The sequence below is a fragment of the Bacillus rossius genome, chromosome 16 (assembly GCF_032445375.1).
Source record: "Bacillus rossius redtenbacheri isolate Brsri chromosome 16, Brsri_v3, whole genome shotgun sequence".
NCBI classification, from domain to species: Eukaryota; Metazoa; Arthropoda; class Insecta; order Phasmatodea; family Bacillidae; genus Bacillus; species Bacillus rossius.
This window is the reverse complement of record NC_086343.1, coordinates 21,836,261-21,847,025: the sequence shown is the minus strand read 5'-3', so window position 1 is coordinate 21,847,025 and position 10,765 is coordinate 21,836,261. Positions and strand designations below refer to the sequence as shown.

At 39.1% G+C, this 10,765-nt stretch overlaps 1 protein-coding gene across 1 annotated transcript in view; it reads left to right on the top strand.

Moving 5' to 3' along the window:
* Positions 1-919: 919 nt before the first annotated feature.
* LOC134540199 (neuronal acetylcholine receptor subunit alpha-7-like) overlaps positions 920-10,765 on the top strand; it is a 134,025-nt gene continuing 124,179 nt past the window's right edge. Inside the window, exon 1 of the mRNA XM_063382774.1 lies at positions 920-1,171. Within this exon, the coding sequence (XP_063238844.1) occupies positions 1,102-1,171 (70 nt within the window). The 5' untranslated portion in view covers positions 920-1,101. The remainder of the gene's footprint in view (positions 1,172-10,765) is intronic.

The following is a 10,765-nucleotide window of genomic DNA, read 5'->3' as shown; positions in this document are numbered from 1 at the left end:
CAGTCGGCGAAGGCTCTGCGCCTGCACGACGCCCACGTCGTCCTATTGATCTCGCGGGCCTCGCACCCTTCCTGCACCCCCCCCCCTTTCCGTCCACGACCCTCCTGCAGCCCTGTAGACGCTTCGCTGTACCCAACTCCCCTCAACACTTGTAGAGGGGGGGGGGGGAACATCACACCTCTCCGAGACTCCTATGCGCCGCGTGGAGATGGCAGGAATGGCCTTAGCTGTTGTGACCACGCCCGCTGAGACCAGAATCAACTAAACGATCATGTTTTAAAATAATATATATATATATTAATTAGTATTATCTTCAGTCACTAGTTTTTTTTAATACCGAAAACCAGGGCCGGTATGAGCTAAACGGGAATGTTTGCAAGCCTTTGTTACGTGGACTGTGGCGAAGACGGTTCGTAAAGAGTGAAAGTATTGGGCCGTGTTGTAATTTCTGGGGTCTCGGGGGGGGGGGGGGGCTCTCCGTTTCACCTGGGTTTCGGGTCGAGCTGCGCCATGCGCGATCACCGCAAGGCGCAGCCCACCCCGCTTCCCCCTTCTGGTGATCCTCTCCTGAACTCCCCTCCCTCACTTTCCCCCCGGGGGCGCCCTACCCCTCTCTCGGTGCAGTTTCCTCCGCGCCGCCCCTCACTCGCCAGGAGAGCGCTCCTCACTCCTTCCTCCCCTTCCGCGGGCCAACCTCACTTGCCCCCGCGCCCGCTCTTCCTCCTTCCTCTCCTTCTGCAGGTCTCCTCCTCACTTGCCCCGCGCCCGCTCTCCCTCCTTCCTCCTCACTCGCCCCGCGCCCCTCCCCTCGGTCCTTCCTCCCCTTCCGCGGGCCACCTCCTCACTCGCCCCTCACTCTCCCCTCCACCGGGCTGCGCGCGCACCCGGCGCACCGAGCGCAGCAGCCCGGGCCCCGGCCAGTCTGCTTCCTGGGCTCGCCCCTCCCGAGAGAGGGACGCCCGTCGCCCCCGACGGCGAGTCGCTGCCGCCCGCTGCTGCCTCGTCGTCGCCGACCACCTGCTGGTGGTGCTGCTCCGCGGCGGCCGCTGCCATGACGGCCAAGTCGGGGGGACCGTGAAGGGCCCGCCGCTCCGCTGAGGAATGGATCCCAGGACCGCGCCTGCCTTCGGTCTGCTCGCGTCCACCCTCCTGGTGCTGACGCTGCCCACCGGTGAGTAGATGCCGGTCTCCTCTGAAAGTTGAAACACCTCACAATATCGTATCCAATCACACTAGAAGTCATTTTATTTAAAAAAAAAAATCCCAAATAGTCTATAACAATTAAGGCGTGCGTGACGTTTGGGACTTTAGTGGTTGCAGCCATCTTCAATCTTGAACCCCTCCATTCATACTCACCCACGGTGATCAGTCACAGCTTGGCTGTGAATGGACTCCGCAGTAACACCAGACATTTGGTTGTTAATCGCCCTTTTGAAGATGGTTGCAACAAGGCATGCCGAAACGCACGGTTACACACCATCAATTCCACGGACAACGTGACCTCGAACCCAAAGCCAAGAAGTAGCGGTAAAAGACTCCGGCCACGTAGGTGATTTACTCGAAAATATTGATAATACAATGCTGGCACTTTATTCTTGATATAAAGTTGGCTATTTAAATTGAGGACTTTGAATTTACTTTGTTTATAGTTTTCTAAACATAAATAATAATTGGGGTATTACCAATATTAGTAAAGTTTGATTTCAGCTTTATTTTATTTTAAATGTGGCGTAAGACTAAAACTTGGGCAGGACTTCTAAATCTATAAGATTATATGCAAAACAAACACAGGAAGGAACTGCTGAGATAAAAATACATATTCATATTCGTATGCAAAACTAAAAACATATGTTTGTATATATGTGTATTACATTGATACTAAGTGATTGTGTATTTGCAAAATATTATGCTTCATCTGTCATCAGCATATGCATTTTTTTCTCGAAGTAACAGATTATTTTTTAGTATCTGCATCGATACAACTGCTACTCATATTAAGTGCACAAATATACTGTGTTTACAGGTTTTTTTATAATCATATTAGACTATCACAACTACAATACTGAAACGAATATGACTTGGGTTACAATCAAAGTCCAAATTAAAATGTGTGTACACTGCGGGAAATCCAATCATTACACTCTAGGTTACCAAGAAAGTTAAATAGCCTAGTTGGCCACTTGAAAGCCCACTTGGCCACCAGAAGAAAACTTTAAGTATTTGGTTGCAGAACAAATATATCAATGCCATTCATTAAGGTTTATAATTTTTTGTAAAAATAGGATCACAATGAATTTTTTTTTTCAAAAAAAGGCTAGTTTTGTGAACTTTACGTTTACTTTGTTTAAAATATTTATGTGGATCGTAAACTCATTTGACTTTGAGGTTGGCAAGCCATGTGTGTAGTGCTTATGGATAATTGGCGAAATTTGTAATAATGCGTGTTGTAGATCATTTGAGTGTGAATTTCTAAAATGCATCCTGTATGTGTAAACACTTGATACATTTACATCATGACTTCGGCATAAATGATCTCGCTGTATATCCATTAATTTCACATAATGTACGCCTAATTTTTCCCCTGTTTGTTGGTATTGTTATGAATTTAATTTACTAATTTGATATTTTTTTTTCATCATGAAAACATACATGTTTTTGTAAGGACAAAATTTAAACACGTTATTCCTTTGACGCGAGTACCTGTGTAAATCGGTAAATATTTAAATTAATGCACGAAATAAAATTCAAAAACTTAAATCTGTTTTGATTTGCTATAAAGCTTTGTTTCCTTTGCATTATGCAGAAGTAGGATCAACTTCCATGTAACGATATTTTCAACAAAGATCGCATGCTTTCACGGCCATTGTATGCATTTTCTAGGCTTCTGTGTGTAGGCTGTGTCAGGTAATTGTCTTGCGACGTTTCGGCAGTCATTGCAGCTGCCATAATTAGGTAGACTAAGTCTGACTACCTGATGATGGCAGCTGCAATGACTGCCGAAACGTCGCAAGACAATTACCTGACAGGCCTACACCCAGAAGCCAAGAAAAGGCGATATTTTTAACTTTATGTCACAAAAGTAAATGCTGTGTGACCTACAGCTGATCGTATCGAAATCGTAAAGTTAAATTACGAAACTGCATGTTGATGTCAACGTACACCGGCCTTAACAACTTCGATAAGTTTATCTCGCTCTTGGGCCTCTTTTTTTTTTAATCAAGCGAGTGACATGCGACAAGTTTACAAAATTATCCCTACAATTATGAAGATACTTATGAAAATTTTACAGACACTTGTTTCATGCAACTTCTGGGCTGTCGGGTAAATATCGAAAAAAAAATTTCAAATATTAACCCTACATAATGATTTATGAAACAAATGCATGTCACTGTTGAAATTTTTAAAATACGTGTATGTATAGTTTTTAACATAAATTACTGGAAAACCTCCATAAGTAACCATAATTATTATAATATATTTGTATGTAACTTTGTGAACTATTTTTCGCATTGTTAAGAACGGTAATGATTTTGATGAAAGAAATAGAAATGAGATAACGAGTTCTCAGACAATTGAATGAAAACCTGATCTCAGTGTTGAGATTAATCATTGTATGAGTGTTTCAGAGCCGTTTAAACTGTAACAACTTGGTTTAGGTTTGGAAATTTAAAAAAAAAAATCCCTGTCGTGTTTGGAGTACTTGTATTGATTGTAAAATCACGAACTTGGTGTAACACATTCCCAGATTTATCCAAATTCACATAATTGACGTGTATGTAGTACGCGTCAAGTTTTATGAAATAGGCATGGAGTGGTCATCCATGCATTACTTCAGGGACACTGCATGAAGCCACTTTATGGTGGAGCTGATTGTCTGCGCCATGTTGATCATAGCCCAAAAACATTGGCTCAAGCGTAGTGTTTCCATTGTGGAAATAATTTAAAAATACTGTTTCTTATGGAAGTAACTCTGTTTAGAGATGGAAATTACAATTAATATTTGCTAACCACAAAGGAAGATATTTTATCTACTTTTTCAAAAGACTCCTTTAGAAACCAGTTGCCAAGAAATAGTTTGTACTACTACAACAATGATATTGTAAATTTGTACAACACATAGCTGTGGTTATTTTTTGAATTTATTAAATGCGTTTTTCGAGGTAGTAGGTACTGATTATTTCTTAGGAAATATTTATGCATAATTTTAAACCATTGGAAATAAATAATATTCATGATTGGACTTTTTTGTTTTATTATGCTTATTTATGTGCACAGTTAATACTGGAAACCTAATCAGGGAACGGTTTACAAATAACTTTAACTAATGGATGTACTGGCACAACACGAAGCATTAATTCCCGGGAAAAAATTTGAACCTATTATTACTGCGAAAACCATTTTGTAGTTATAAATGTGTTTTCACGTAAATGTGCAAATTTACAAATATCTGTAATTTTACATTAATATTTCAGTTTATTTAAAAAAAATCACTGTGTTCGCATGGCTGTGTTGTGCAAAGGTTTTTTTTTTCTGTACTCGCTGTTCTTTGTGTGTCTGTCTCGTTGTCGGGACCGTATTAGACCATACAGGGGCCCTTAGTTGTACAGAGTTGGGGCCAGTTCAGTAAGTAAAAAGAACATCAGTATGTACCTACTTCTATTTAGTGCCTTTATTGGTTACGGTGGTTAGCTTTATATAAATAAAAATTGTTAGTGAAGTGATTCATGTTTTGATGATTGGACTTAACGTTAATGATAATGGTTTATTCCGGAATTTTGGGGCCCTTCAAGCCGGTGGCCATGGGATCGTACCACATGTGCCCCTTTTGGAAAAGACGGAACTGTTCGACGTTGTCAGCCTACTTTGACCGTTTGAAAAAAATTTTTCTCCTGACTAAATGCTTTCCATGGATTTCAGTGTGCTGCCCAGACTGTGACATTTGGCATCAACTTTTTCTGCGTGTGTTTATGTGTCCAACTTTTTTTTTCAGTTTTGAGGTTTTTATATGACTACAAATGAAAAACAAGCATTATCTGTGTCCATGAAATTATTTGAAATGACTAATATCTAGTATCAGATTATTATTTCCACAAATTCAGTTGTGAAAAAACGGTTGAACGCTCATCATAACGAGCCTAATATATTTTTTTGTTCGTATATTCATTCACAAGTATGTTCCCAATTATTTCTAATCTCATAATTACAACCGGGAATTGTCTAGATATTTTTAGTTACTAAAAGATAAAAAGTACACAACCATTCAGACTTTTTTTAAAAAATAATAAGGATGTTTCCTTCATCCAAGCGTTCTTATTTAAATATTTTCTCATTTTAAAGCTGAGTGCAGTTTACTGAGAATGTTGGTTTTGAGGGGTTTGTGTTGCTACCTTCCAGTAAAAAATATAGTCTGCTGCTTAGCCAGCCATCTGCTGTCTACGTCCTTCACAGTTTCTCTCTTAATGTCAAATGATTAACTATAACGTGTAAAAAAAGTAATTCCCTGAACATATGGAGTCAAAAATTTGTAACTCCAAACAAATGACTTCCGAAAAAGTAGTTATTTGTTGGTACACGAGGTTGTGTTAGCGTCGAAGTAATTGGAATTTATTCTTTCGCGGATTTTTCCGTTCTTGAATGAAGCCTCGAAACTAAATAATACTTGATTAAAGGGTGTATCCTTACTATGCGGGAAAATGCTACGTTGTTCAGATAATCCGTAAGGCACTATGCCTAAACTAACATTGACTGTCGTGTCCTGTTTATGCTAGGAGCTGTTCCGGGAACGAATTTGGGTCGAAGTTAAAAACCACTCCGTTACCGTATCACGTCGTTACTACCGAACCGAGTTGGATGAGATTCGGGGCCAAGATATCCCATATTCTGGAATTACACATGAGGTTTTTTCAACCCGAAAAAAACGGAAAATTCCTTACGGGGAAAAGCCATTGAAATCCTTTTACAAAGATAACATTCGGTGACACGGGCCGAGATAGCGTGTGTAACGGGGGGGGGGGGGGGGAGATCCTGGACAAGATTAGCTCCATGAAAAACACTTCGGTGTAATAGAGGATGAAATTGTGCAACATAACATTAAATAGGTCAGAGCATGAGCTTAGAATATTTACAAAGTACGTGGTTCCAAATACTGAACTTTAGCACTTCCAATGAAAACATTTTTATGGAAGAAACGTTCGACACGTGAATTCAAGTATTTGATTAAACTGAAATATGCCTTCCGAAATTTAAAATTTTACAAAATAAAATTCGGGCTATCTCCTTTGCAGCCTCCCATTAGGATACATGCTTTCTGAAGGGGGGAGGGGTAACCTCGGGTTGGTGTCTTGTGGTGAAACACTCTATGCTGTTCACAAGCGTTTCGAAATAAGTAAAAATTACGAAATAACGCACTGTGTCCTTCCAGCCAAAGTTACCTTAGCGTTGTTTCTGTATGTACCTATCTCTTACTAAACCAGAGTTTCATATGTCGTTAAGATTATTTGTTTTTAGAAGGATACCATTTCTTAGATTTAGGTTTTGTTGACTTGAATTTTTTTAATACCTATTATTTGTTGAGCCTCACATTACGATCCATGCTGGTTGTTGGTAAGAGGTTGAAATAAAGATGTATAATTATCGAACATTCCATATATACATACATAAACCCAGTATTTCTTTACCTTTTGTGAGAACACAATAAAACCTGACTGAGAAGTTCAATTGCTTGTTACTAAAAGAGAAAAATGGCATTCTTGAGAACAATTAAAAATTATTTCCACTTCCATAACACCCCGGGGCTCGGCTTTCATAGAAGTTGAGGTGTTTCTTTCTTGCTTTTTCTTTTGTTTGAAAAAACTCCCCTTAACGTTTTCGACTTGGACTCTCGTCTTGGCCATGGGAAAGCTTTTCAATTAAATTTGCATGACGAGTGAATTAAAAGAATACAAAGCCGTTTTAAGATGTTGCTGTTCGTGTCAAGTACGAGAAAAATCACTTCTTGCCACTCCTATTATTTTCTTGGATTTTCGCCTTTGTCCACTTGAAAGGCTGAGGAACTAGCAAAAAAAAGGGTGGGGATTGAAAGAAATTTCAGACGTTTATTTTCATTGTCAGATTATTAAACGAATGACTCACCCTGTTCCGATGCTATGACTTATTTGCTCTCGTTATTTTCAAATGTACATAGTTATTCAATCCTACAAACTACTTCATCATACGTATGTGTGATTTCTATTTAATAAAAATTTCGATTAGTTAATACATGTATACTAGATTTTAGAAATATCTATAAATGTTAAAAGCAATTAACAAATAAAATGAACGCACCAAAGTATAACTAGCTGGTATGATACATCAGTGAAACAGGAAATTAAGATTTCGTTGCAATTAATATTTTACCCATTTCACTAACTGTACTTCTTTTTTAATAAGTGTTAATAATATCGTGTCCCCTTTATTTTATGATATGGTTTTCAAAATTGTCAACCAATCGTTCGAATTTGGTGGGTTTTTTTTTGTTTCAGAATTTTAATAAAAAATCTCATATGTGATATGCAATTTTAATTGTTCTGAATACAAAGAAAACATTTTTTATAACTCGAAAACTTTTGAATTTCCGTAGTTAATTACATGGTTAAAAGTGATCACAGTAGTTCATTAGCTTTCACCCAAAGGCGACCAGATAACTCCACTTGCTCACACGCACTGTATTTATTATATTTCTTTTCGGCGTTCCGTAAACAAACACAAAACCACTATTTGAGCCGACAGATGAACTAAGACCTTATTTCAAAATATAAATCACGTAAAATAATGCTAAAATTGTTTTATTTATATGAAGAATTACTGCCAAATTTAATGTTTTTGCATCATTGTGAACACCCTGTAAAACTCAACATAAATATGTTTGCTGGGCTATAGTTTGAATAAATAAACAATTATCATATATTTATATACAGGATCGTTCATGTGAAGTTACCGCCACACAGTCAGCCTATTCCTATCACCATTTGGAGTAAATTATGTCGTAAATATATGGGTCATATTCCCAATATTGACGGGAGTAGTTCGACGCATTGTAAATGCCGTACAATGAGCAGCTTATTGTGTGTGGAGACGGTTGAATGACATTGTCCACTGAGTGACGGCACACACATACTCCGTGCATGTCTCTGTAGCAATCGCAGACAGCCGTGAGCAGTTACGTGTAACACATGCGGTACATGAGCGGGCGACCAAGTGTGTGGAAGTTTTGTAACAATTTTTTAAGTATTTTACACGCAATTGTGACTCCAGACAGTAAACAAAATAGTCTGTATTTAACCCAGAATGTGTTAATACTACTATATTCGTCATTTTTGACAGGCATTTGAATGTCTTTAAATGCTTAGCAATGGCGTATGTCCAAAAGCTTACATCAAGTCATGCACTCCCATTGCACAAATCTTTCAAAGATAATAATTTTAAATCTAGGGTCGGATGAGAATTCGACACCGCTCGAAACTCGTAAACTATGAAAGCTACAGAGTTGAAGTGTATATTTGTAAGGCAGACTTTTCTCGTGGTCGCTACGCAAGACTCACCGGGTTAACATTTGCAGTGATGACGTAATGAGCGTTGGTGGGGAGCGTCGAACTCAAGTCAGGGCGAGCTGTGACTAAGAGAGTAATGGACCGATTTGCGTGAGTTGAACCTTTAAGTTTCTCGCGAGTGAGCACTGATTGGTGCTAGTTGAGTGGAGGTGGAATAACTATAAAGTTACTAACTTCAGTTTTGGAGCCATTAATCGTAAAATGCCCAAGCGAAAACGGGTTATGTTGGAGAAAAGAAAGAAAACAAGCGAAATCGCCCGATCCGAAGCATTTAAAAATGCAGATAAGTGTCGTAGGTACCGAATGAGGCAAAAAGCAGCCGAGAGAAATGAGCTGGTGGGGCAAAACAAGCCAAGAAATGGTTTTTGTAATGCTACAAGAAAGGTGATGTTGATACTACAGTATATGATTCAAAAGCACATATAGAATTTTTATTTTCTGTACCTTTTGTTTTTCCACTGTGAACATTTTGTTGCATGGTGCCCGCACATCGTAATAAATTCACTCACATATATATATATTTTTTTTCATAACGCGCCTAAAGTAGTATAACCTATTCTCGCTTGTATAAATACACTTGAAAAAATATAGACAATTTCTATCACTAATGTTCACAATAAATAAATGTTTAATGATATGGACCAATATTCGATATCGATCACTAAAGTATAAGATTTAAAAGCACACACACGCACACGTGTGTGTATATATATATATATATATATATATATATATATATATATATACACATACATATGTATGTATGTATATATGTATATATTTATATAAATTTTATTTGCATGTGCCTTTTTTTTTTTCATCATGTGAAAATTTCGTTGCATGGTGTACGCGCATCGTTAAAAATTCACTCCGTAACTTTTTTTCGTAACGCGCCTAAAGAAGTGTATAAATTAACAATAAATTGGCAGTGTACAGCAGAGCTGTTGATCCGTCGGCGGGAGCCGACCACGGCGCGGTTTCCAAGGTCCTGGCCGGCTTCTCGGCCGGGCGGCTGCCTTCCGAACAGCCCTTGTTTCCCGATCGCCAGACTCCGTGAGACCGCGAGCCCCTGTCCTCCGCGGCTCTCGCGAGTTGCCCCCTGTTCTCAACCGGGAGACCTAAGATGCACATCAAAGTTCTGCCATTCCCGATCACACCCGAACAGTTCACCTTCGGCCAACCTTCGGTATTTGTTTTATTTTTGCGCGGGAAAAATTATTTCAAATATTAAAAGTGGTCGGTTAGGTTAGCTACATTAAAACACTTTAAAACACGTTAGTTAGGTTAGTATAGCTACATTAAAATAAACAGAGAAATATAATTAAATATATAAATAAACCCGAGGTTGGCCGAAGGTGAATATTCGGGCGTGTTCGGGCAGGGGCAGAACTTGATGTACATCTTAGGCTTCCCAACCGACCTCCGTGGCGCAGTCGGCTGCGCGCCGGCCTTCGGTGCGAGGGGTCGTCGGTTCGAGTCCCGGGTGAGGCGACGGTGAAAATTTGTACTTTTCTAAATGGGTCTCTAAACCTTGTCACCGTCGCTGAAATTGGCGAAAAGATAATTCAACGTGTGTGTCACGCTAGTCATTAAAGGGATGGATTGTTAACACGGTAATTAAAGATTACCAACGAGAGAGACACATCGGCTGTTGATGCACCTAGGCTTTAGCTACGACAGTCCACAGACAAAAAAAACCTCTGGCACTGGTTATTACAAGTGCCCCCTACTCGTGAAACAAAATTTTCTGTGGTTTCCCAATTTCCTGAAAAATCGCATTTAATATTATGGAAACAATGATTACTGAAATACTTGAATCCTAACGTGAACGGAAAATGGGGTGGAAAAATCGCTGTAACCAAATGTTAGAAACAAAACATATTTAAATCTGAAGCTAACCTCAACTTATTAAAAAAAAAAAAAAAAATTATATTTGCAATCGTAAAATAAAATTCATTGAATTATATTTAGTTCTAGTATTCGTTTATTATAGAGGGGCTTTTCTTATGTAATTTTAATAATTTTACAACCTATTTTGTTTCATAGCAGCGACAGTGCAGTATGTTCGTGCGGGGAGGAAAATTTAGAAAAGTAGTAACATTTCCTCCGCCACTTCCACCTTTCAGGATCTGGGCTCTCTGCCTTTCAGGATCTGGGCTCTTTGCCTTTCATTGCAC